The sequence below is a fragment of the Drosophila grimshawi genome, unplaced genomic scaffold, assembly GCF_018153295.1.
Source record: "Drosophila grimshawi isolate 15287-2541.00 unplaced genomic scaffold, ASM1815329v1 contig_1367, whole genome shotgun sequence".
Taxonomy (NCBI): domain Eukaryota; kingdom Metazoa; phylum Arthropoda; class Insecta; order Diptera; family Drosophilidae; genus Drosophila; species Drosophila grimshawi.
This window is the reverse complement of record NW_025062889.1, coordinates 8,364,639-8,390,998: the sequence shown is the minus strand read 5'-3', so window position 1 is coordinate 8,390,998 and position 26,360 is coordinate 8,364,639. Positions and strand designations below refer to the sequence as shown.

The 26,360-nt window shown below is 40.0% G+C and overlaps 5 protein-coding genes across 10 annotated transcripts; 3 read left to right on the top strand and 2 right to left on the bottom strand.

Moving 5' to 3' along the window:
• The first annotated feature begins 1,179 nt into the window (after nt 1–1,179).
• On the top strand, nt 1,180–5,753 carry LOC6559603 (endoplasmic reticulum metallopeptidase 1). 2 transcript variants are annotated; one of them, XM_032734518.1, is made up of 10 exons: nt 1,180–1,227; nt 2,548–3,209; nt 3,278–3,638; nt 3,699–4,082; nt 4,137–4,317; nt 4,388–4,716; nt 4,778–4,877; nt 4,959–5,061; nt 5,136–5,418; nt 5,481–5,753. In XM_032734518.1, the coding sequence occupies exons 1-10, from the start codon at nt 1,195–1,197 to the stop codon at nt 5,646–5,648; spliced, it is 2,604 nt and encodes an 867-aa protein (XP_032590409.1). In that variant the 5' UTR covers nt 1,180–1,194; the 3' UTR covers nt 5,649–5,753. The 2 variants fall into 2 exon arrangements, with proteins under 2 accessions (XP_032590409.1, XP_001986159.1); XM_001986123.2 differs by lacking the exon at nt 1,180–1,227 and adding an exon at nt 1,753–2,059.
• A 292-nt stretch (nt 5,754–6,045) lies between these two features.
• LOC116805048 (polycystic kidney disease 2-like 1 protein) lies at nt 6,046–8,425 on the bottom strand. Of its 2 annotated transcripts, none has more exons than XM_032734830.1 (8): nt 7,846–8,425; nt 7,532–7,756; nt 7,245–7,476; nt 6,965–7,183; nt 6,635–6,877; nt 6,365–6,564; nt 6,250–6,294; nt 6,046–6,181 (listed from the first exon to the last, which is right to left on the bottom strand). In XM_032734830.1, the coding sequence occupies exons 1-8, from the start codon at nt 8,370–8,372 to the stop codon at nt 6,055–6,057; spliced, it is 1,818 nt and encodes a 605-aa protein (XP_032590721.1). In that variant the 5' UTR covers nt 8,373–8,425; the 3' UTR covers nt 6,046–6,054. The 2 variants fall into 2 exon arrangements, with proteins under 2 accessions (XP_032590721.1, XP_032590720.1); XM_032734829.1 differs by having other exon boundaries at nt 7,532–7,759; nt 7,846–8,380.
• A 488-nt stretch (nt 8,426–8,913) lies between these two features.
• On the top strand, nt 8,914–12,367 carry LOC6560346 (endoplasmic reticulum metallopeptidase 1). 3 transcript variants are annotated; one of them, XM_032735451.2, is made up of 7 exons: nt 8,914–8,931; nt 9,401–10,086; nt 10,146–11,080; nt 11,143–11,327; nt 11,385–11,528; nt 11,583–11,785; nt 11,848–12,367. In XM_032735451.2, exons 2-7 carry the CDS (start codon nt 9,401–9,403, stop codon nt 12,296–12,298), a joined length of 2,604 nt encoding a protein of 867 aa, XP_032591342.1. In that variant the 5' UTR covers nt 8,914–8,931; the 3' UTR covers nt 12,299–12,367. The 3 variants fall into 3 exon arrangements, with proteins under 3 accessions (XP_032591342.1, XP_001986158.1, XP_032591343.1); XM_001986122.2 differs by lacking the exon at nt 8,914–8,931 and adding an exon at nt 8,937–8,958; XM_032735452.1 differs by lacking the exon at nt 8,914–8,931 and adding an exon at nt 9,311–9,326.
• On the bottom strand, nt 12,340–18,612 carry LOC6559658 (endoplasmic reticulum metallopeptidase 1). 2 transcript variants are annotated; one of them, XM_001986121.2, is made up of 11 exons: nt 18,530–18,612; nt 15,124–15,801; nt 14,971–15,055; nt 14,794–14,914; nt 14,569–14,723; nt 14,120–14,503; nt 13,877–14,057; nt 13,488–13,813; nt 13,203–13,414; nt 12,861–13,143; nt 12,340–12,793 (listed from the first exon to the last, which is right to left on the bottom strand). In XM_001986121.2, exons 1-11 carry the CDS (start codon nt 18,583–18,585, stop codon nt 12,626–12,628), a joined length of 2,649 nt encoding a protein of 882 aa, XP_001986157.1. In that variant the 5' UTR covers nt 18,586–18,612; the 3' UTR covers nt 12,340–12,625. The 2 variants fall into 2 exon arrangements, with proteins under 2 accessions (XP_001986157.1, XP_032591341.1); XM_032735450.2 differs by lacking the exon at nt 18,530–18,612 and adding an exon at nt 18,166–18,350 and having other exon boundaries at nt 12,429–12,793.
• Nucleotides 17,067–25,692, top strand: LOC6559644 (endoplasmic reticulum metallopeptidase 1). Its single transcript, XM_032735449.1, has 9 exons — nt 17,067–17,317; nt 22,505–23,172; nt 23,244–23,601; nt 23,676–24,240; nt 24,296–24,480; nt 24,542–24,685; nt 24,756–24,855; nt 24,918–25,312; nt 25,376–25,692. Exons 1-9 carry the CDS (start codon nt 17,159–17,161, stop codon nt 25,541–25,543), a joined length of 2,742 nt encoding a protein of 913 aa, XP_032591340.1. The 5' UTR covers nt 17,067–17,158; the 3' UTR covers nt 25,544–25,692.
• Nucleotides 25,693–26,360: the final 668 nt, after the last annotated feature.

Below are 26,360 nucleotides of genomic sequence, written 5' to 3'. Positions count from 1 at the left end.
AGAGAGAATCAGCGTCGGCGCGCTGAATCCGACTTAAAATAGAGGCCAGCATAAATAACAAATATTTTAATAAAAAGTTTCGATTGAGTAATTTGTGCTCAAGCAGATGACCCATCTTCGATAATACGTGAATTGGGCATTGCTCTCGACGCTTATATATTTACAGTTATTAATACATCTATTCACTTAGTGAATTCATTTTATCGATTTCATTTTGACCAATATTCCGATGAATTTGTTTACGAATTTGTGTGGCACAAGCCATGAATGAATGAATACATGAAGTATATATACACACACACACACACACAAAATGCAATTCGAGAGTAAAATAGTACAGCCACATACTACCAGCCAACTATTTGAGTGTGTCTGTTTGCTTGCTTTTGCCATCTCCTTCTCACTCAGGTTGAATGACACTGGTAAGTGGATAGGGCACTCGGGATTCCCCCGTAATTTCTACGTTACGGTTTTGCCGCTCAATTCCTGTGTGTGTGTGTGGGTGTGTGTTTCTGCGTGTTTTAGGCCTCTGTCGAGTGTATGTACACTGACAACATCAGTTTGCGTTTGCACCGGGAGTTAGAAGGGCGTGACTCAGTTGCGTGGAATGTGAGCAAATTAGTGCATTTCTAGGCCAAAATGACAACATGTGTGCGTGTACGTAATATATATATATATATATATATTGTGCCATTATAAATTTACCAATGCCCGAAAGTATGTAATGGCACTTAAATTTAAATGGACGACCAAAAGTATGCAATTGATTGTAATTGCATGAAATACATATTTAAACTCATCTCTGAGTTATGCTATAAATTTTAACTGCACTCAGACACTGAAAAGCATTGCATACTTTTATGGGCCCATCAAATTCACTTGTCTCTAATTTCTCATGCATATTTAAAACTCATGGATGACTCGTCTATTATTAAACAAATCGTATTGTTTATTTAGGCAGTACACTTATAAAAGTAAACACATACAATATGGAATGTCAATCGCAAAGTGGATTGCATAAGCAACTGAGCCAAGTGAATAATTAACGAAATGCCGCCTTTTTAGCTTTGGACTCAAGTAATGTTTGAGTAATGTTTGACGCTAAAACAGCGGCTTTAATATGGAGATTAAGTTAGTCTTTGTTGCTGTCTTGAAGGAACAGCAGCATCAAGTTCATCAAGTGGACGAGTTACAATGTGCAGCGAAGCAGAGGAAAAAGTTGCAAAGGTACAAATTATAAACAATCAAAACTTTTACTCGTAATACAAGGGTCGTACAAATGCAGCTGCAGGAACATTGTTCAACTTTGACATACTGCATTAAAGTATGTTATACGCACTAAGAGCTCAACTTTGTAAGACTCTCTCTAAAGTTAAAAAAGACGCAGCTGAACGTAAGCTAATAAATTGAATTACTCTGTATCCGGACACTTGAAAATGTTATTGGCAATCATGTATATATTCAGTTTAATATACATAAAGTTAAAGTTGCAGCTGCTGCCGTTCTTCTCAGACAACTGTTTTAAACTCTATAAATATTAAATTTATGTTTTCCATAAAAACTTATGATGGAAATCATTCAGCTGATACAATAACTTTACTCTCAGCCACCAAAAAAAATCCATATGGCTCACTCGATAGCGTGCAACTCAGACGAAATGAGGGAAACCGAAGCCAGTTCAGATAAGATATCACACATATCGGTATCGGCTGCAATATTCAAACGCTTCGAACGGACGATCATCAGTCCGTTGAGTTAGTTGAGAACCTCTGCGCAATTCGAACGGTTCATTCTGGTTCGCACTACGCGCAGTTTAAAGAGCGAACAACTGAGAGAGACTGAGAGCGAGAGCAGAGGTCGCTTCTCATATATTTAAGTATATGCATACAAATAGAGAGTAGTTCCGTTGAGACCGGTTACATATAGAGATACACACAATAACAAAAGACTTCGAATGAGTGAGAAAAGAGTGCGTCGTCGCGTTATTACGCCGACAACAGATGCGACCAATGCAGATCCACTGCTGAGACAGCGTGAATTGCATCTGGATGACGAAGAGGTAAGCTGTGAAGGGCAATCGGTACTCGAGTAGCCCCTTTCAAATAGAATCAGTGCCGAAAGTGCGAAAGAGCGTGCAATAGACTGACATAAATATTTTGTAGATATTCGCTTGATAAGATTAGCTAACTCGGTTCGCAATGTTTAACTAACGAATTTATTGAGTATTTTTGTTAATATTCAGCTGAGGCAGCTACAATCTCAAAACCAGACTCCGTCGCATTCCCATCAGGGGCTTTATCGAGGCGGTAAATTTCGGTAGCAACAGCACAGACACAGTGGGCAATATGTTGGGAGCGCTGATTAGATAAAGTTTTGATGGATTAAATCGAACTATTAACACATTTTACTCAACCCGCTATGTAGAATGTGTTTTAATTAAAAACTGATTCACCTATGGTTATCTTGAACCAACATCACCCAATAACAAGCAGAGTAACCACTTGAAGCAATAACCCATTGTTGCCCCACATTTTTCTCTTCCAATAGCGAGCCAATGGCTGCGAGAGAGCCTTCATTTGCCGCGAGAAAATCAAATGGTATTGGGCTCCGGCGTTTATTGCCTTCTGGCTGCTCATCTATTGCTCCATCTCGATACCCGCCTCCAACCATTTGCCACGCCCACTAACAATCAAGGATGAGGCCAAATACCCTGATCGTTTCATTGCCGAGCGTGCTGAGCAAGTTCTGCATAGTCTGGTAGCCTTGGGACCACGTGTCGTCGGCAGCAAGGAGAATGAGTTCGGCTCGGTTAGGGTGATCAGCAGCACCATGCAGAAGGTGCGATCTGAGTTGAGCGCCGTCCACGACATTGAAATGGACGTGCAAGTGGCATCTGGCAGCTACATCCACTGGGGTGCCGTCAACATGTACCAGAGCATCCAGAACATTGTGGTCAAGATCAGTCCCAAGGGCACCAACAGCAGCAACTATGTGTTGGTCAACAGTCATTACGATACGGTACCAGCAGGTCCCGGAGCTGGTGATGATGGATCCATGGTGGCTTCAATGATAGAAACGATGCGTGTGCTGGCCAAATCGAAGTATCCACTCAAGAATCCTGTTGTCTTCCTCTTCAATGGTGCCGAGGAGAATCCTCTGCAGGCCTCGCATGCCTTCATCACGCAGCACAAGTGGGCCAAGAACTGCAAGTGAGTAACGAATCTCAGTTTCAAATCCAAAATAGAGCTAAACAACTTCTCTTTTGTTCGATCGACAGAGCACTGATCAACTTGGATTCGGCTGGCAATGGTGGTCGTGAGATTCTCTTCCAGTCTGGCCCCAATCATCCCTGGCTAATGAAGAGCTATCGCCGTGCAATCAAGCATCCTTTTGCCTCGACAATGGCCGAGGAAATGTTCCAGCACAACTTTATACCTTCCGACACCGACTTCCGCATATTCCGTGATCATGGTGCTGTGCCCGGCCTGGACATGGCATATCAGTACAATGGCTATGTTTATCACACCCGTTATGATCGTGCAGAGATCTTTCCGCGCGGCAGCTTCCAAAACACTGGAGACAATCTATTGGCTCTCGTCCGCGAGATTTCCAGTGCACCAGAGCTGGAGGATACATCGGTAAGCAACAACAGCTGACAACACTTTTTGCTGGAGAATAATCTATCAGTCTCTATGCAGAAATACGCCCAGGGACACACAGTTTACTACGATGTGATGGGTTGGTTCCTGGTCTTCTACTCGGAAACGGAGGGCATCATTCTCAATGTGGTTGTATCCATCGCTGCGATTGTTATCTGCAGCATTGCCATAAAGTTAATGTCCAACAACAACGGCATCAAGCTGGAGAAGGTGCTCAAGCGTACTCTGCACACATTCGTTCTGCTCATCCTGGGAGTTGTGGCTGGCTTCTGTCTAACCCTGTTCATTAGCTGGTTCATGGATGTTGTGCATCTGCCTCTTTCGTGGTTCACACACAACTGGCTGCTCCTAGGTCTCTACTTCTGTCCATTCTTCTTTGGTCTGGCCATTGTGCCAGCTCTCTACTTCCACTATACGGCGACTGTGAGTAATTGTTTAACTCAATCCCAACAGTTTCTCATCCTTTTAATTCCACAGGATCGCTTCCCCATTGGGCAGCGTGTACAGCTGCTGCTGCATTGCCATTGCCTGCTTCTGGCACTGCTCACTCTGGTCCTAACCACCTGTGGTATTCGCTCTGCATTTGTGCTCATGCTGTCGTGCTTGTTCTACACGGTGGGACTGGTCTTCAATCTGGCCACCAATCTGCATCGTCGCAGTAAGTAGAACCGAACATCCTAATATATTTGGAATCTCTTCAACCATCCTTCCGACTCTCTTCACCGCAGATGTTCTTTGGATTATACCGCACATGGCGTGCTACGTGCCACCGTTTTTGTTCTTTGCTTACTTCTCGCACAGCTTTCTAGTCACCTTTATTCCGATGGTTGGTCGCTTTGGTGATACGGTTAATCCAGATCTAGTTATGGCCGCATTCAGTATTGCAGTTGGCCTGCTAATTGGCGGTATGATTGTACCCTTGCTACACATGTTCCGCAAATCAAAGACCATCATTTGCGCCCTGATGGGTATCACCCTGATCTGCATTATTATTGCCGTGACACCCATGGGCTTCCCCTACAGACCGGAGACGAGTGTGCAACGCTTTAACGTGTTGGTAAGAATCGCTAGCTTTCTGCTCGAAGTCACAATTTGAACTGCGCTTTATTTTTCAATAGCATGCTAAGCGCACTTTCCACGATGCTGATAACAATGTGCGGAAATCGGAAACTGGTTACTTTATTATGCCACAGGATAGACGCACGTATGCGGTGAAAAGTAAGTGTTCCCCCAAATAAATGAAAGGGGATGAGTGAGAAAAAGAAAAGTTGCATTATCTGATTAAATTGCCACTTTCAGATAAGGTAATTAACATGACTATGGCTACATCGGTGCGTGAGGAATGCAAAAAGGAAACATTCTGTGGCTATCCCTTGTACAACATGCGCTGGCACAAGACTAGGTAAGGTCCATCCCACGAGCACCACTACTACGATGATATTCATAACGAACTCACATCAAATGTGTAATCCACAGAGAACGCGGCTTATGGATACCCGCATCGGCGCCTATTTTGGGCACTTTGCCGGCAGTTAAGGTCGTGTCCAAGAAGCAATTGACTCCCCATAGAATACGTTTCGAGATGGAGCTTACAGGTCCCGACCATATGGGCATCTTTATACAGCCACTGAATGGCGCACGAGTAGAGGGCTGGTCCTTCCACGAGGCTCCATTGCGTCTGCACTTTGAGCCCCCATATTATATTTACTTTTCCTATGGCGTCAACGGTGATCCACTGAAATTCTGGCTGGAGCTTGAGGTGAGTTCGCAGCTCGAAAAATGGTTATCGTAGTTCTTGTACAAATTTCATTATTTTTATAGAAACCAAGTGGAGACTGGAAAACACCCACAGTGGAGCTGGGCCTGCATGGTCATTGGACTCACCACAAGGAGATGTTCACACCAGATTTTAAGAAATTCCTTAATAGTTTCCCCAACTATGTGGATGCAACACCTTGGCCAGCATCCTATGAGACATGGCAGTACTGAAAGTGTACATGAAATTTATTAGATAAGACAAATGTATGCACAATTTGTATGTGAAAAGCAGGTTCACTAATAAAAATATAATTGCTGAATGGCCTTTCTCGCTAATCTCAATGTTTAACACTTTAAAGCACCAATTGATAAGATTTTGCGACACCTTGGTAACTCGCTGAGAATAGTTTGACTTATACTCACAAAAAATGGATGAAGCTCATATTTAAATTTACCGGAATATCCGCATTCCATATTTTAGAACATATCTTGCCGTTGTCGATATGTAGAAGCTGTTACTTTTCAAAATTGGCAAGTACATTTGAAAGTTTTAGTCAATAATGGCTAATGTCTGAAGATGCTAATTAAAAACTCTTTACGATAAGACAAATTACACAATTTAATATAAGCATAATACTTATTTATTTTGCATTTTCTTCTTATTTAGTTTTTTGTTTTCAGTCAACGTCTTTGCTACTATGTCTCCAATATTATTATGTAGACGATACAAGATATTCTGCATAACTTCCAAGCGTGCAAACAAACTGAAAAAGAGTAATACATTAGTTTTCCCATACTGAAATATATAATTTGCGTAACTAAAGATACGTACACATCCAAATCTGACTCGATTTCCATATATTCCTTCCGTATATTCCTGTCATAAAACAAAATTAATTATAGAAATGTAATTGTGATTATTTAACACAAGTTATCTGGTCACTTACAATTCATCAAGCTTTTTTTCATCGAGTGAGTTATTTTGTGAATATTTATTAGCCCATTTTGGATAATGGGGAGCCGATATGATACCATTAGACAGCCGATAGAGTTGCTTTCTAACAAAGTACAACAAAAATGACGGCTTGAAAGCGATCGTTGCTGTGGCTGTTTTATAAGACATTACGATAGAGGCAAGGAACATATTCTGAAAATATATTATATCAATATCATAGAGCTGCAGAAATAGGTGCAACTGTGTAACTAATGATGCTTACCATTGATACGAAAAATATTAACAACACGTAAGTCAAAAAGAATATTGGACCCAGTATTTGAGATTCTTCTTCCAGTTGAAAATAATCGAAATCGGAAACCAACATGCGCACCATTGTTATAAAAGCTGTTGGAAAATCTTTAAAATTCACATTCTCGCCTCCGAAAAGTAGTAAGCCCAGATTTGCAAAGGCAACAAACGCAATAAGGAACATGATTGCAAATGCACCCAGGTCCCTGGAAGCCTAGAATGAAAAGTTTGATCCACAAACAGATCGTTTAAAATAATATAAATATGTATGTTTAAGTGAGAATTCTAATTGTGATTTTACTATATGCATTGCCAATCCCATTGTCCGTAGCACTGGATTAAAGTCCATAAACTTAAGCAATGAAATCCATGAGAAAAATAACAATATTCCAATTGAGTCCCGATGCAACGAATATGTGTAGTTTACATAATCCAATGCATCAAAATAGCGATCAGCATCGCGAAATCTCTCATAATAGAAAAATATATAAATAGAATACATAAGCGATGTATGAACAATCTAAATTGTTAAAATAGAGTTAAATATTTTGTATGCAAGTATGTAATGTGGTTAATCTTACAAATATTCTAGGCAGAATCAAGAAGATTGATAATTTTTTGAAATAATGCCTCCAACCATTGAGATAAAGTATCTTGATCTCGACAAATGTGTAATAAAAGTTAATTATATACACAACAGAGGCACATGGTAATATAAGCGACCTCGATGCAGGGGGCATTAGATCCGTGTAATGGCAACGCGATCGATACAAGTGATTTATCAGGCCAGTCGGCATTATCTCGAAAATTATTCTGCAATTTGAAGATCATTATCATTATTTTGTATTATCCAGAGCAAATGACGCACTTAATGGACTGCAGTAGATCTAAATTCAAATTGATCAATTTTAACTCAAATACTACGAGACGCGAGGCACGATCCAACCATTTAATGTTTTTAAGATGTCGTATGACGCCCACATTCACATCCTTTTTAAAGGATAATTGCTGCACATAGCCTCCGCTGGCATAGGTGTGTACCACGCCCCTAATAGGTGAGACTTTCAGTTGTTTCATCGTCTTAAACTCAGTGCTGCTGGCAAAACATGGAACATTTAATCTTTTATGTGTAAATACGATGGATTGACTTATTGGAATTGATGACTATTACGAGTAGCTTACCCCTTATAAAATGGTTCTTTGGACTCAGCGTCACTCGAGTAGGCCGCCATGCATGTTGCAGAGTATCGCTCGAAAGCTATGTGCTTAAAGCAGGTGTCATTCCTTACACGGATTTGTCGTAGTCTCGGTGGTTGAAGTAACACACTTTCATTAAGGAATAAGCGTCCATATAGATTTGGTCTATTGGTTACCCAATGGGGCTTCCAATCAACGGTCTCATCAAAGACGACGCCATGAAGCATAGGAATCACTGCGTACTCTATATAATTCCAGAAATCCGGTATTGTGATGACCTTATCGAATGAAATAACCACATTTCCGGGCATATAAAAGGTCCTTTTAAATGATTTTAGCATTCCCAGATTGAAATAATGTTGTTGATGGGTTGTCAATCCCTTGCTAGATAACGTTAGACATATCAAGTAGATAGAGAAGATGATAAATTGCACCAATGAGTTTTTGGTACCCTCCTCGGTTGTATAATTAATAGTGCCGTAGGTGGAATGATTGCGATTTCCTTTCGACATTTTTTCCGTAAACTTAAATTTGATAAGTTTCAAAATCAATTACAGATTACTTCGACTTTAAGTTCTATGAAGCATAGATATATTAATATGGTTTTAAAATGTATATAAAAACGATTTCGATGATCTTATTGTGGTTCCATATCCGACATGCGATTCAAAATAATAAACGATCATCAGTGGCTTTTAATGGATAATGTTAGGAATTAGTCCAATCAATCATAATCTCACTTTCCCTTTGTTGAGCTATTTATGTGTATTGGGCATTGACCAGCAATATAAATACGTATTTACCTATACCTCAATTTGGCAATTGGCAATAAGATATGCATATACCGACATAAAGCTTAATCTAACTCCGGTCATTAAGCCATAAACCACCTAAGTTGTCGCATGCTTTTGCCGAACCGCAATCTGCAAGACATTATCGGTGATAAGCCGCAAGATATTGACATAGAGTATAATTGTTTGCTTTACATTTGCTTGGCTGCCACAGTTTTCCAACCATTGTGTCGCGTTGTGGACGTTTTTATAGTGCGAAGCTCGAAAATCGAATAAAAAAGTAATCTCTTATATAGGTTGTAATTGGGTAATGTTGAAAAATATCAACGTTCAATTATACAATATAAATTGAACAAGTCAAAGATCAAAAATTAAGGAAGAACAAATAAAAACAATTCATTTAAGAAGTAATTCTGAAAGCAAAATTAAAACAATAGGCTACAAGTATAAAAATGGAATTCCTCATAAATAATAGTAATCGATATTTAAAATCGATAAAATTAATTTTGTCAGAAATTTAACACTAACAACTGGAATTGAATTATAAAAAGTAATCTAATTTTTCATTTGAACATAATCTTTGTGATTACAAGAACAAAAGCCTTCACTTTATAAATAAGAGATTTTGAGCAATATATAACAATTAGTTATTAGATTATTTGTCTAAGCTTATGGGTTATTTCCGTTCCGGTTCTGTTGAAGCAATATACATCCTGATATTTATTTCTAATAATGTTCATATTTCACAGATGTCCATGGCCAGCCTTGACTTAAAGTTAGAGGAGAAGTCCACGAAAAATGGCAACAAGAAATGGCCCTGGTATGGAGCACCCATATTTTGTGCTATATGGTTCACGCTCTTCTATGTGACCGTCATACCAAGCTTTTTCTCCTATCCCAAAATGATATATGTGCGCGATGAGGCCAATCATCCGTATGAATTTATTGGTGAGCGGGCACAGATTCAGCTAGCCGAGTATTCGGCGATTGGCAACAAGATGACAGGATCCATAAATAATGAGCAGCATACCGTTAATTTTGTGCTTCGGGAAGTGCAAAAAATTGTGAATCAGTCACGCAGCGATCTCTATGACATCGTTTCGGAGGTGCAGTACTCATCGGGCGCCTTTTATCTGTGGGAAGCAGCCACCAGCTATGACAATATATCCAATGTTGTGGTCAAGATTGCACGCAAGGATAGTCCCAATGACAACTATTTGTTGGTTAACTCTCACTACGATTCCGAGGTGGGAACTCCCGCGGCTGCAGATGATGGCGTCATGGTCGTCATCATGCTGGAGACTCTGCGCGTTATCGCAAAGTCTGAGCGACCACTTGCTCATCCCGTCGTCTTTCTTTTCAATGGCGCCGAGGAGGCAAACATGCTGGGCTCCCATGGTTTCATCACCAAGCACAGATGGGCATCCAATTGCAAGTGCGTGAATTAAGAGCATTCTATTTGAAATATTGACTTCAGGTTTAAGAATCTTTCAGGGCGCTCATCAATCTGGATTCGACGGGTTCCGGTGGTCGCGAGGTTCTATTCCAAACAGGTCCCAATCATCCTTGGCTAATGAATTATTATCAGAAGTATGCGCCACATCCATTTTCCATAACCGTCGCCGAGGAGCTGTTCCAGAATAACTTTATACCTTCCGACACGGACTTTCGCATTTTTCGCGACTATGGCAATGTTCCCGGCTTGGATATGGCACATGCTCTCAATGGCTATGTCTACCATACCAAATACGACAATTTTAAGAATCTGGCGCGTGGCACCTATCAGACCACGGGTGATAACGTATTGGCCTTAACCTGGGCGCTGGCCAATGCTCCGGAACTGGATGATACCTCCGCTCACGAGGAGGGACACGCTATCTTCTTTGATTTCCTCGGCTGGTTCATTATAGTCTACACCGAATCCGCCAGTATTGCCATCAATATCGTTGTATCCATAGCTGCCCTGATTTGTATTGCGCTTTCCCTGTATCTCATGATAAAGGACAAGGATGCGGATATGACACCCAAGTCTGTGGCCCTGCGCTTTGGCATCATATTCCTGGTGCAGCTGGGCGGAGTGGTCATTGCCTGGACAATTACCATAGTTGTGGCGCTCTTTATGCTAGCCGTTAACCTGGGCGAATCGTGGTACTACAGCATTTGGATGACATTTGGCCTTTACTTTTGCTCCATGTTCTTTGGACTGGGTCTGTTGCCCGCCATCTACATACAATGGAGCAAGCACAAGACGAACATGACTCTAAATCAAACGATTGCTTGCTTCATGCATGCCCACTGCATCCTAATTGTTTTCATTTGCCTTCTCATGACCGGTCTGGGCATCCGTTCTGCTTTCTTTCCAATGATCGGCTTGTTCTTCTACACCATCTCAATGATTATACAGATGATCCTAAAAGTGACCATTAAGAGTATGTCGCGCATCCGTAAACTTTGACGAATTTTAACTAAATGATCTTCCCATCTCTTCCAGAGAGCTATTTTCTGAGCGTGCATTTGTTGTGCCAGGTTCTGCCTTACTTCTTCTACACCTATTTGATTTATGTGTTTCTGCTGGTATTTGTGCCCATGCAGGGACGCGATGGACCTGACAGCAAACCTGATATGCTACTGGCTGTCTTTATTGCCCTGATGACGATGCATTTTGCTGGATTCATTGTAAGTTCAAGTAACTTGGTTTTGAACACATTATTAAATTAAATATACAATTTTCAGATACCAATTTTAAATAAGTTCCGCAAATCAAAGATCTTCATCTCAATGTTTGGAGTACTTATCATCATATTCATCATATTAGCCGCAACGCCTGTGGGTTTCCCCTTCAAAAAGGATGTTGCTGCACAGCGCTATTATGTTTTGGTAATACTTATAGGCTTCTTAAAGTACTACGCTCTTAACCAAACTATCATTTAGCACGCCCAACGCATAATTCACAATGCAGACAATAGTGTTACACAAGATACTGGCTTTTACATACAACCCGTTGATACCCGCTATTCCGAACTCTACGATACAACGCTCAAGAATGTAGAGCCCGAGAGTTGGCTTCAAGATAATTGTGCTTCAGAGCCTTATTGCGGTCTGCCGCTTTACAGCGGACGTTGGCTGAACTGGAAGTATGCTCCTATTGTAGTTTTATAACGACATCTTTAATCTAATATATACAATCTACTCGCAGAGATAGTGCTCGTTGGATTTATAGTGTGGCGCCAGTTTTGCCAGTGGCCACGGAACTCACAGAGGTCTCGAGGCACTCTATAAGCATGAACAAAAAGCGATATGAGTTCAGATTAAAGGCTGGCGATCGCATTGTGATGTACTTTGATCCCATGGAGAAGGTGACGATCACGAACTGGTCGTTTGATGAAACAATCTTAGTGGATGGTCATACTGCTCCATATTTTGTATATCATGTTGCTTCCATGGTTAAGGAGCCCTTTAACTTCTGGCTGGAGTTTGAGCACGATGCGGCCAATACGGATGGACCGTACTTTAAGCTAGCCGTGAGCGTTCATTTCCTTTATCACTCGGAATATTATACGCCCGAATTCGGTGAGTTTCTTAGCACGTTTCCGGATTGGACTTATACGACCGATTGGTTTGCCTCGTACGAAAGTTGGATCTTTTAAAGGCGATTAGTAAATACTGTAGTTAAGCTGAATTCTATAACTTAATAAATTAATTAAGATGTATTTTAAAAACCATCATAAAATTGTAGTTTTTTCTTTTTACCACAAATTAATAGTTGTAACTTTAATTAATTCTAATTCTTTAATTTAAATACAATTTTTGTTCGATGGATGTTCGTTTGTCCGAGTATCATATGTAAATTTGTGTTTAGGGTATGAAGGAATACCAAAACTTAACAACAGTTCGGAAAACCAAACTATGAGTAGAGAGTATGAGCAGCGAGTTGTGAATATCAAACTTTTCTATATCTGACATCTGAGCTGTTTTTAGAGTTGCCAGTTGTTGTAGGAACCAATCCATGCATTGACATGTGTCCATGGTGGAAATTTGGCCAGAAACTCCCGAAAGTCCTCCTCTATAAACATATCATCGTGTATTCTATGGCCCATAATGGCTATCTTGAACGTTGCACCAGACCAATTGTTGCTGTCACGCTGTGTGTACATGGTTATATCATATTTAAAACTCAACTTTAAAGTAATCTATGTGCACGGCACGTACCTCAAATTCCAAATTAAACCGTAAGGGTGTCGGATCTAGTGCATATGACCAATATACGTAATGAGGAGGGGGCAAAGACTTTTCCAACGGTTCCTTGGTGAAGGTCCAGTCCACCAGTTTGGCATCATCCAGTGGCTCGATGAATATGCTTGTATGATCCGGTCCTGAAACCTCCAAAGTGAATATAATATTTGTCATCGAAGTGCTCTCTTTGTTTAATATTTTCAACGTTGGCATATAGGCTTTGTTGGGCTCGGGACCAGGCACCCAATAGCTGTTAGCTCTATAGGAACCAAAATGGGATATCAGTCTGAGCCATAAATATGATCTTCTGTGACTTACGCAGGCTTTATCCAGCGCGAACTGTAAATGGGAAAACCGCACATAATTTCCGTTTCACAAGAGCTACGATCGGCCTTTGAATAGTTGCTGCCATCAAAGAGTATGTTGTCCAGTGACTTGGGATGCCGATCCACCGGCATTACATAATAACCGGCATCGGTATGGTTCACCGTGCTTGCTGCATCGCCGTTGCGGAAGGTGCGTGTCGTATGCTTCAAATAGAAAAAGGCCAAAGAGACAATAAGTTAGATATTTAAAGACTGATCTTCATTTTGAATTCCTTACCACAGCAAAGAATCGCTGCACTGCTGTCTTCTCCACATAGGGGAATGCAACGGGTGTTGCAGCCAAGATAATAAAGATTATCGTGCAGATGCCGAACAGCGTGATGATAGTTTTCGATTTGCGGAACAGGCAGAGCAACGGTATCAGGAACGGAGAAAGGAGACAACAAAACAGTGCCGTAAAGCCCCCAATGAGTATTTCAGGATTTGTATTACCTTCCCGACCCTGCATTGGCACGAATACAACATAAAATGCATAGCAACAATATGTGTAAAACATGAAGGGCAGCAATTGTAATATACAGTGAGGTATGAGCCACATAAAATCTGTGAGAATAAACAATTGAATTATTAATTACAACATTATCTTAAGATATGCAAATAACTCACTTGTTTTGTGCGCACATGTAGCCATATTGATAAGAACTGAAATCGTATAGAAGCCAATGCAGATGAGCAGTATAAAGGCCGATCTTATGTTGAACGATATCATTACAATGGTAATCACTGTCAATATTAAGCAATGCGAGTGCATTAACAGCTGAATGCCATACCCAAGTGGTAGACCATGCTGCGATATAAGAGGAACAGACTCAAAAGAACTGTAAGGATTACTTTTAAAAATGTACTTACCTCCTTGGTGCGACTGAAATAAATGGCGGGCAGTATGCCCAGGCCAAAGAACATGGGGCAAAAGTACAAGCCGAAGACCATCCATGTGTGAGAGAACCAAGACATCGACAGACCCACAGCATCCAGGAATAATGCTATGCAAAATACCAGGCCCAGACTCAAGCAGACACCGCAGAGCTGCAGTGCAGCCAAAATGCCAAACTTGGCAAAGATGCGACGTCGGAACATACCCGTACTGCTGGCCATGCTCCAGATATAGGCGACAATCGTAAGGAGCGCCAGCACACATACGCATATGTTGACAATAAGGCCAACATTTTCGGGATAATAGATGAAGAACCAGCCCAACACGTCAAAGTATATCATATGACCCTCAGCATATTTCTGGAAGAGAATTCCCATTTATTCCATAAATTATTGAATTTAATTCAAATCGTTGCTAGACTTACCGCCGGATCTTCCAGTTCGGGAGCAGTACCTAAGCCTTTGATCAAGCCCAAAAGATTATCACCAGTCAACTGATAGGTACGTCTTGGAATTAGATTGAAGCGATCGTATTTCGTATGATATACATATCCATTTAGCGTGTGCGCCATATCGAGACCTGAATGAAATGTAAAGAGAATGAGAATAAGACCCAGATCGACTGATGTCGATATGAATAATTACTTTACCAGGTATATTGCCAAAGTCGCGGAATATGCGATAATCGGTTTCCGAGGGAATGAAACCATTTTGGAACATCTCCTCACCAATTGTCGAGGCAAACGGATGTGTAATGTGTTGACCATAGTACTGAAGAGTATATAATCGCATTAGGTTAATAAAATCGAGAGATATGTCAATTGTACCTTCATTAGCCAGGGATGATCGGGTCCAGATTGAAAGAGTATCTCCCGTCCGCCACTGCCAGCTGAATCCAGATTGACCACAGCACTACAAACATTTCGAAAATACTGAGCGTTAGTTCGCTGATTATGATAACTATTTGCGTGGAAACTTACCGCACATTCTTTGCCCAGGGATGCTGTGTGATGAATGCGTGCGACCCCTGGAGAGGATTCTCCTCGGCGCCATTGAAGAGAAAGATGAGCGTGTTTTGGAGTGGCGTTTCATACTTGGTTATCACGCGCAGCACCTCTAGCATGATGACACACATTAAGCCAGAGTCACCGGCACCAGAGCTACCCGGCACCGAGTCGAAGTGACTATTGATTAGAAGAGACGCCTCGGTGGTTGCATTTATTGGCGAGAGCCTGACAATTACATTCTGAACGCTCTGATAGACGTTCACCATGGACCAGAGCAGATAATTGCCGGAGGCAATCTGTACATCTTTCTGAATGTCAAACAGATCGGTGCGAGCTCCATCAATAATCTCACTTATCTCGCTGAGCAGCAGCTGGACAGCGACTTGCTCATTTGCAGCACTCCCCACAACTTTGGGACCGATCTTTGATAGCCTTAGCAGTGTGCCCTCCGCACGCTCCCCAATGAACTGACCCGGCTGATCCAGCTCATCTTGTAACGTCTTCAGCGGTGGCATACGATGGAAACTGGGCACTACAGCCAAATAGAACAGCAAAAACCAGAATGCCACAAATAGTGGTGCCCAGTACCACCCAATTTTGCTGCGATTGTAGATGATTTTCATGTTCTCATATTTGGAGTTCATCTCGTCGCTGTAATTGAGCGATGAATAAAGAATAATGAGTATGCAATATAAAACGAGTGCTTATGCATAAACAGAACCCTCAATTGACTAATATAATTAATTTGCAAATTTGGATTGAAGTGCGATGTCCTCTGGAATTTAATGAACCACAGTCATCAACAGCATCGATGTGTGTACTCACAGTCAACGATTGAATAATGTGTCACTCTCAATGAATCCAATGAATCCGCAACCGAAAATGTGGAAAAATTGTAATAAATTATAGTGTTATCTCAAGTGGGCTCAACTCGATGTTGGCAAAATGTTATATTGTCTGATTACGAGAATCAATCTACGTACATAGGAAGGCTTGATCGAATCAATGGAATCAACTGTCGGATAGTTCAATGAGTTATCAATATAAATGAATTACTTTACTTCACTTTCTCAGTGCGTCAAGTGCTTCTTCTTGTAAAATTGTTAATGTGCAAAAATTATAAGCAAATGTTTGGTGATTTCATGTGAAACGGAAACAATTTTCCGACAGTTAAATGATAGACTAATCACTATCATATATATTATGCAATTTACAACACGTTATCGAACGAAAACGCTACTTAAAATATATATCGAATAATTGAGAGTCAATGAAATGATGAGGCTAGATCAGAGAAAGTGTTGTTGTCTTGTGAATTTTCACTTTGGTGAACTCATCTTTTGACATATTCGGTCATAGTTTATTTCAGTTTCATCACTTGCGTCGACTGTAGTACATGGGAAAACATGTGTTGGTCGAAAGACATTAAAAAATATATTTAATTTTTAACTCGTAAACAGGAAAAAAAAAAAAACTGTCTATGCAAACAATGCAAACAAAACAAATTAAATTTCATCAAATGCTGAACAAATATTCATATTATGTGATTTAATTCTAGACATATGCAATGCCCAACAACCGTAAGATATACGGGACACATTTTGTAAATTTCATTGCGATATTTCGTTTTTATTTATAGCCAACTGAGACCATAATAACCAAGTTTGATGATCTGCTATATGCCATTTGCTTGAATTAGTTGTGTGTATCTGAGAATTTCAAAACAAAAAAATTCGAGAGCTGACTCTCTAGTACCCTGTAAAACGTTGTTCGCTTAAGTCGAGTGAAGCAGGGCTTTTACTGCAATCTGGCGAATCACACAACACGGAAAGCCTCACAAGTGCTGGTGGTGCGAAATTAGTTTGAAGAAATATGTCGACAAACAATATTCTTAAATGTTTGCAGTCCGCATAGCCTATACATAAAATAGTGCATATAATTAACGAAAAAAAGAAAAGAAAAACAGCAATTTGTTCATTTTGTGGCTAATGATTAAAGTGCATGTGTAATGCAATTGGGGTCCCTGCGACTGCGACCCATTTATAACAATGTGGCTCATGACCCACAGGGGCCAACTGCGTTGCGACGATTAAAAGTGGCCGTCAGGCCGAGACGTGGAAAAAACAAATTAACACCACAGACAGAGAGATGTGGTGGTGGTGTGTGTGTAAGTGGAGCACTCTAGTTACACAATTTGAGGAGTGAAGGGACGTGCTTTTAATCGATTTTGCATGCATGCAAGTGCCTTAATCAGCTGCAGTGCATTATTCTTGTCAATTTTCAACAAATAAAAAGAAAGTGTGTGTGTGTGGGAGACCACGCCCACACACAACTAAGGTGAAGAAAAAAAATAATAAAATAAAAAACAAACAAACAAAAGTGAGCTCGAATCTTCAAGACAAATGCAAATGAGTCGTGTGGGGGAGTGTGGGCAACAATCTATTTAAAGACTATCTAAATGGGAAGAAAATACAAACAAACGGCAAGGCGACGGCAATCAACTGTGACAACAACAGCCACAGAAACAAAAACAGAAACAACATTTGTTTGGTTTTTGGAGTCTTTGAGAGACGAAGCGGAAGAAGCAGTCAAATCCATAGTATCTGACAGTACAGATACAGCAACAGCAACAGCAACAGCAACAGCAACAGCTACAAGCAACAAGCTGCATGTGCGACATATGCCGCTAGGGCCGCAACACCAAAAGTCAATAACCTTCCTCTTGATGCAACAACTTGCCACGGCTGTTACTTGCCACACTCCAACGAGAAGTTGAATAAGAAGAAAAGGCAAAGGAAGTTGCGGTTGCGTTTTGTTTGTGTTTTTTTTTTCTCATTTGTTGCTGTTGAAAGAAAGCGAGCAACTGACCCTCGCCTTTGTCGAAAGGGCACCACAAGAAGCCAAACAAAATGTTACGAATACGATGAGTACACTTTTTGAGTACACTTAACACGACTGTCCAACGATTGAGCTTCAATACAACCTGTTACACTTCGATCTATGCTTAACACTCACAATTTCTTAGACTGACACACTTTTGAAAAAAAGTCGCGAAGATTTGTATTTTTGTTTTTGTCTTATATAAAAAGGCGATGACAAAATGCTTGAATTCGGTCAAGCAGCAGCAATAACAGCGGCAACATGTGCCATCAGCTGGCACGAAGTACACGGAAAACAACACGGCAGAATAGTAATCACAACTGTCGCCTTCAACGCTCACCGAACGTCTGGCCGGGCACAAAGCAACGTAGCAGGAGACGTGCAGGAGAGCCAGCGAGAGAGAGAGAGAGTGCAACAGTGGCAAAGAGCAAGAGATCACAGTGGCGCGATCAGCAGCATATAAGAGTAAATGAGAACTTGTTGTGCTCATCGAACTCACTTGATGTTGCTTTTGTTGCTGCTGTTGATGTTCCTACAGTTGACATTGGCATCCATCGCGTAGCCCAATAATGCTAATTCAATCCAATCACTGATTGGCCACAGCTCCTGCTGTTCTGGACGTGAACGCGTGCCGACTCTTTGCCTACTAAATTGCTAACCACCGAGTTGCAATAATTATATACACATCTCTCGAATTAATGGATTTGTGGTGCTTGAGCCACAAGCACGTTGATAAGCCCACGGTATTATGCACGTTATCGAATTGATCAAATAAACTGTTGAGCGCAATGCGGTAATCGGTTACAAAATCTTAATTGCCTTTTGTAATCCACTAATAATGTGAAATATGCGAATACAAATAAGTAAGCAATGTATCTTATAGTTAGAAAAAGAAAAAAAAGAAAAACTATTTTGTGAATATTTCAATTCTGAAAAATTTTAAAATCATATCAACCGTAGGAAGCAAATGATGTGTATCTATTCTCGATCAGCAATAAAAGAGAACACACAAAAACAAAACTTTGCTTCTCCCATTTGCACTAGAAAATCACCTTTGATCGGCTCGAATGGCTAAAAGTTGTGCTAGGGTCCAGTTCAAAAGTAAAAGCTATGGTTTTTGTCATTGTGTGGGATGGATTGTACAAATCCTTATCAGGCATAGATACTGCGAAAGTAATTCCTAGACCGATTAGCCAGTGACTTCACCAATAATTAGCAATAATTATTTGCGCTATTGTTGATAAGCGCTTAGCGATTAGATGTCGATTGCTCTAGATTAATGCACAAGTCAAAGTGTGGGCAGTGTATAGTTCAGATTTTACATGTGGTTGCCACAACTCAGAACAAAAACTGTAAGCAAACAGTAAACAACACAATTCACACACACGAATGTGTGGTGTCCAGTTTGTCAAAAAATTGCCTTACTTTTTACCAAAATGGAAATTTCAATTCGGTTTATTTGATGCCACATTTGAGAGAATGTGGATTTTTTTAAAACTTATTTTCATTTGCTTATGAGAATCTCAAATAATCGTATTTATAATATACATACGAATACTTTTTAGGAATATGTAGGAATGTATGCAATTCGGAAGAAATACAGATTGCGGCAATCTTATGTTTGCGACCTTGATAAATGTAAGATGAGAGCTTGCTGACAAGTGAATTTTTGCAACAATATTGTTGATACATTTTTCAGTAATAGGAGGAGGAAGGGAAATTTAATGATTTGTATGTGCTTTATTCAAAGTTTGTGGAAATGTTCGTGTCGATCTGATTTTTGCTTAGTTGCCTAATAAATTCGTTTTTTTTTTCTAATAATTGACTTGATTTTAGAGCAACACTATTCTATGTTGTAATTAGCCAATTAATCATTTAATAGATTAATGGCCAATATTAGTTTGAAATATTCAAACATAAAATATTCCACTTGTCGGTGTTGTAGTGTAGTTAAGCGTAAAAATAGTAAAAATACAAATTGACATAATTTTTTTTGGATCTGGAAGCAGCGAGCGAGTCAATTTCCCAGCGCTGAATGCATTCAAGCGAAACTCATTCAACCCAAACACACACTCACGCATACGTTCGTAATTTAAGCACAATGATTTAAATAATAACAACAATTTGTTAATCAAGCGAAATCATAGTAAGTCGGTGCTCAGCCCAATCCCAAAATCCAAAACCAAAGCGAGAATTTGCGAATACAACAGATACGGCAAAACAAAAGAGTGGAATGACACATAAACTGAACTGAAATCAGCGGCAAAATAACGCAAACGATAATTAGTTAACTCAGTGGAAAAACATTCATTACAAATTCTAGACACAGACACAAACACGGAGATAGCAAACAAGAGCCCAGAGACGAGTGACATATGCAGTCAGGCACAACATAACTGCCTATCACGGACTGTCTCTGTGTTTGTCAATCAATCTAGGTATGGGCTCGGGTCTCGTACGCCTATTGATGCTACCTAGTCAGACATTCAGTCAGTTAATGGGAGAGGCATCGTCATGACGCTTACCAAGGCCCTGGGGTAAAGCTACTGATACTTATTCAACAACTATATGACGTTACCAGTTATTTTTTTCAGATAAACGGGTATATTGCGAAAAGTTCTAAGGTTCCATGCAGATAGCAACCGATTGAAAAATATTTTCGTACCATGGAGAATATCATATTACTTCCCCATAAAGATAAAACCTGTTGAAAACAAAAATAAGCAAAAAAAAAAAGTGAAACAATACAAGCCATAATTCTGGACTACTACACAGCGGCCTGAAAATTACCGTTCCAACTAGTGCGATAATAACATCCAATAAGACAAATATCAAGCCGAATTCGCTGCTGTTTGCTGCAGGGGGACATTAATTGCGCGTGTTTTTTATATCAGCACTAGATATTGAATTTCTAACGATAATTCTGACGTTTGCAATCTAAAGTATTCCGGTATACAGCTCTGTAAGTGCCCATATTTTAAGAGCTCTGCGAAATTTGAAGCCTCAATTAGGCAGTTAAGGTGACCGCAAACAGACGTGGTCGATCTTAACGATCCACCGTCAATCGTCAACGAAGTACTGGTGCGCTGTGGTGTTGAAATCCTAAAGGAATAAAACTCAGTGAAAATTGCATAACGTCTTACACATCATTAAAATGGGTGTACGTATTTAAAAATAATCTGAAAACATAAAAAATTTTAAACATTTCTTCGTAAATAATATTATCAATATTACATCCATTTCTCAAATCGACGAAAAATGAGTTATTTATTTTTGGCGATTAATTTAAATAGTGCGTTATTTTAAACTTCAAATCAATTTTCTTTTACGTCCGTGGAAATACAATTTCGAAAATCTATATACCCTATTTTTAAATGATTAGTGCACATCGCTGAAATTCTTTCAATTATTTGAGGTATGAAAGTTGCTTACAACAATTATTAAACCAATTTTACTCTCGTAGTAAATGAAAGAACGCGTAACTCAAGTGTAATGCTCACTAATGGAAAAATATATCAAAGATAGAAATGAAAGAAGACTTTTATATCCAGATTGATAGACAATTGTGTATGAAAACTGTGCACATTTTATGTGGACATTAAAGTTTATTGAATTACCTTTCCAAAAAGTATAAACTTGTAGTTGTTCTCTAGATATAAATAAAATACACAGAAAAAGTTCAGTAAATTAAAATGTTTATTCTTGTTTCTTAATACGAATAAAATTCATATGTTCAAATTGATAAGCTTATTAAATTCATATTACGTTGACTTCTTCATTCTAATCTGCAACGCTAAGTGATCGTTTTCAAATTGAACTCATAACTTTCTTATCTCACTGGTCAAAATTGGAAGTCGGCTGGTAGCAGAGGAAATATACGGCTTATCATTTTATCATTCGATAACCAAAATTAACTTAAGCTATAACCAATGATCAAAGAAGCCGCACGATTTGCAAAATTTGTTATATTCCTTGTTGCCATTTTTTGTCGATAATAAATTTATTGCCGTAATTCATGCAATCATTCAAGTATACGGGCAATTTGCTCACACGTTTCACATGAATCACGAATAGAACGCGCGACGTGTTTCTTTTGTCTTTGTTTCACTTAAATTTTAGATGAATCGCTTTTTGCAAAAGAAACGCCTATCAGTGCGTATATAAAGCAATAAAGAGATAAATGAACGATAGCAGTTGCCGTAGTCATTCTTCAGCGGAATGCGACTCGAGTGAAAAGCGTGTCATGTAAATCCCCCAGTTGTCAGTTGATGCAAATTGATTTAATCGTAATTAGCTCGGTCATTTCAATAATTGGTCCCGACATTGGGCCATTGCAGCAAATCATCGCGCCCCTTCATTTTACGATTAGATATCGACTGGGAGCCGTTTGACAATAAAATGGGTCATAATTATCGTTAAGAGCTAACAATTAAGCACTTATTATAAAATAATTATTGTTTCAAATTTCATTTAGTTTAAGTCCAAGTACAATATCGATGTTGACTATGAGGTGCCCAAGAAGTTACAATGGTACTATGCACCTGCCTTTTTCGGGTTTTGGTTCGTCATTTATCTGTCGCTGGTCAACACACAGATCAATCATCTACCAAAGCCATTGACCCACAAAGATGAGGCGACCCATCCTCGTGATTTCATAGCACAGCGTGCTGAGGACACCCTCATCGAACTCACTCGCATAGGGCCACGAGTTGTGGGCAGTGTTAATAATGAGGTGACCACCATTCAGTTCTTCCGTGATGAAGTGGCCAAGGTCCAGGCCGTGGCCAACGATCGCTTCGAGATTGAGTTGGATGTGCAGCAGGCAACCGGTGCCTACATGCACTGGACCATGGTCAATATGTACCAAGGTATACAAAATGTGGTTGTCAGACTGCGGGAGAAGGGCAACACGAATGAGAATTACCTGTTGATCAATAGCCACTACGATTCTGTGCCCGGTAGTCCCGGTGCTGCCGATGACGGTTCCATGGTGGCAACCATGCTGGAGGTGATGCGTGTCATTGCCAAAACAGATGAGTCCATGGACCATCCAATTGTCTTTCTGTTTAATGGTGCCGAGGAGAATCCGTTGCAGGCCTCGCATGCCTTCATCACACAGCACAAGTGGGCCAAGAACTGCAAGTGAGTCAACATTGAATTTGAATAATTTAAACTTTAAATACATTTATTGAATTTGTACATGGCTTACGCAGAGCTCTAATCAATCTGGATGCAGCGGGCAATGGCGGTCGCGAGGTCCTGTTTCAGTCGGGGCCCAATCATCCGTGGCTAATGAAGTATTATCGGAAGGTGCCGCATCCATTTGCCAACACATTGGGTGAAGAGATGTTCCAGGCTGGTTTGATACCATCCGATACAGATTTTCGCATCTTTCGTGACTATGGCGGTGTGCCCGGTCTGGACATGGCCTACATATTCAATGGCTATGTCTATCACACCAAATTCGATCGATTAAATGTCTTTCCACGCGCCTCCTTCCAACACACTGGTGACAATGTGCTCGCCTTAACCAGAGCTCTGGCTAATGCTCCCGAACTTGATGACACTGCGGTAAGTGGGCTGCTTTAGATAACAACTGCAACCGTTTGGAAATTATAAGCAAACTCTGCACAAACTTATTTCAGGCTTACGCCGAGGGTCACAATGTCTTCTATGACTTTCTGGGCTGGTTCATGATTTTCTACACACAAACCACAAGCATTATTATAAACATGATTGTCAGTGTGGTAGCGCTCCTGGCAGTTGGCATCTCTTTGTACTTTATGTCCGCCAGATCCGGCTGCAGTTGGAATGCTGTGTTGGTGCGCTTTGGCATTATATTTGGTATACAGATTGTCTCTCTTGCTCTGGCTCTGGGCCTGGCGCTGCTAGTTGCAGTTTTTATGGATGGTGTGGAAAGATCACTGAGTTGGTTCACACAGATGTGGCTGATAATTGGCTTATATCTGTTTCCTATCATCTTTGGCATGAGCCTTCTGCCTGCGCTCTATCTGGAAAAGACTAAAAAGGATCCACTCAGTCTAGGATTTCGTATACAGCTAATTATGCACTCCCATTGCGTTTGCCTAGTAATTCTGATGATTGTTTTGACTGCCGTTGAAATACGATCGGCCTATTTTATAATGCTTAGCGTTTTCTTCGACATTATAGCGCTAATTATAAATTTGATTACCAAGTGGCATCGCAAGGGTAAGATCAACTAATCATACCGAGTGTCTCAAGCTCTAAATAATTTGTATTTTAGCTTACTGGTTCGCCATAGCCGTCACAATCTGTCAGATACTGCCCTTCACTTACTTTACCTACATCTGCACGGCGGCACTTAAGACCCTGATCCCAATGCAGGGTCGATCTGGTTCGTCAGCCAATCCGGAAATGACCATAGCACTTTTAATGTGGTTGTTTTCCCTTATGTTTGCTGGCTTTATTGTGAGTACTTCAATCTTACTGATGTTCGACGAATAACAATGCTAAATTTGATTTACTTCAGGTGCCACTCATAATGTTCTTCCGCAAGACAAGAACAATTGTCCTGTGCTTTCTGGCTGGCACAATTCTGTTCATCATCATTGCAGTCACACCCGCTGGCTTTCCCTACCAGGCCAAGACATCAGTGCAACGTTACGCTCTAATAGTAAGCTAGACTTTCGAGCATATTACATCATTTGTGGATCATTCTCAGTTATTTCTGATTTTTATTGTAGCATGTACATCGGGTACTCCACAATGCAGATGGCAGCACACGCATTGATGAGAGCGGCATCTATGTTTATCCGCAAGATCGACGTTACAATATAGCCGAAGGTACATATGTTTGTCTATAGGCAGGTAAACCGAAAACTTTTAAACGATGGCACTTTTTTTAGACGAAATCAAGGCAATCGGCGAAACACACAAGGTTAGCGAGTTCTGCGATGAGGAAATGTTCTGCGGCATGCCATTATATAATCACCGTTGGCACAAGGCTCGCGAGTATAGCCTTTGGATACCGATAAGCGAAACGCCAGCAGTACCGTCGGCATATCCAATTTTGACCCTTCAGGAAACCACAGAGCTGGAAGGCACTACGCAGAGAAGATTCAACTTCTCGCTGACCGGCCCTGATCATATGACCATTTTTGTGAATGTAAAAAATGATGCGAAGCTGCTGAACTGGTCCTTCAATGAGACGCTAATAAGGGAAAATAAGCCACCTCCACATTTTGTGTACTTCTCCTATGGTCTGGATAATAGTGCTCTTGAATTCACAATCGACGTTGAGGTTCGTATAGTGAATCCATACTTTACGTAAATCTATGTATTAAACATTTTATGTAAATTATAGAAGACTACTTCAACGTTTGACACACCCACTTTGGAAATTGGCATTGGTGGTCATTGGGTGCATCATGATATCGCGAGATCTCAAGGTGTGAGTGCACATCTTGATCGCTTTCCTTCTTACACCTATGTACAGGCCTGGGTAGGAACCTACGAGAGCTGGTATTTCTAAGGCGGCCATCGATAGAAATCACCTAAATACTTATAATGGATTTTGATATTAATTTACTAAGATGTTCTACGATTATCGAATCAAATATCAATTAATTTTAATTTTACATTTATAGAATCTGATAAATATATATATACACATAAACATAATTACATGTTTTCATATTATTGTGTGATATTATGGGTATGTTTAAATACAGAATATCACAACAACTAAACAAACTAAATTGGAAAATTGTCTTGACAGAGTTTATATAAACTAAGTGAAGCAGAAGCTCAGTTCTAAGAAAAACAAGAAAAGAGCTATTTAGTGATTCGTTAATATATATTTTAAAAGAACGAAAACTAAATTAAAATTAAAATTTGAATTTGAAAACAAAAAGCGTTAGCTATCGACAACGAAACATGTTTTCTATTTAATTTCTTTCGGTGTACTTTGAGCCATAAGAGATATGGCAATTATAGATAACGACGCTGATTTGAAAAAGCTTTCGACGACAACACTTGCCAACCACACTCTTAAACCAAAAAGCAGTATTTATAACAACAAAAAAGTAAAATATAAGAGTGTTCAGGATTTTTGAGGAAGCGGACATCAAAGAGTGATAGAGTCGGTGATAAAAATATAGAGATATATTTATTTATTTGGCTATCACGCTCAGATCAATTCTGATAGCAACTGGAGAACTTCTCAGTATGAGCGTACAATGTGAAACGTGACAAACCTTAATAAGGCCGTATACGCATATGCACAGAGACACCTACCAGCAATCAATACATCGGTCTAATAATGACAATGACGTTTTTATGAAGTGTGT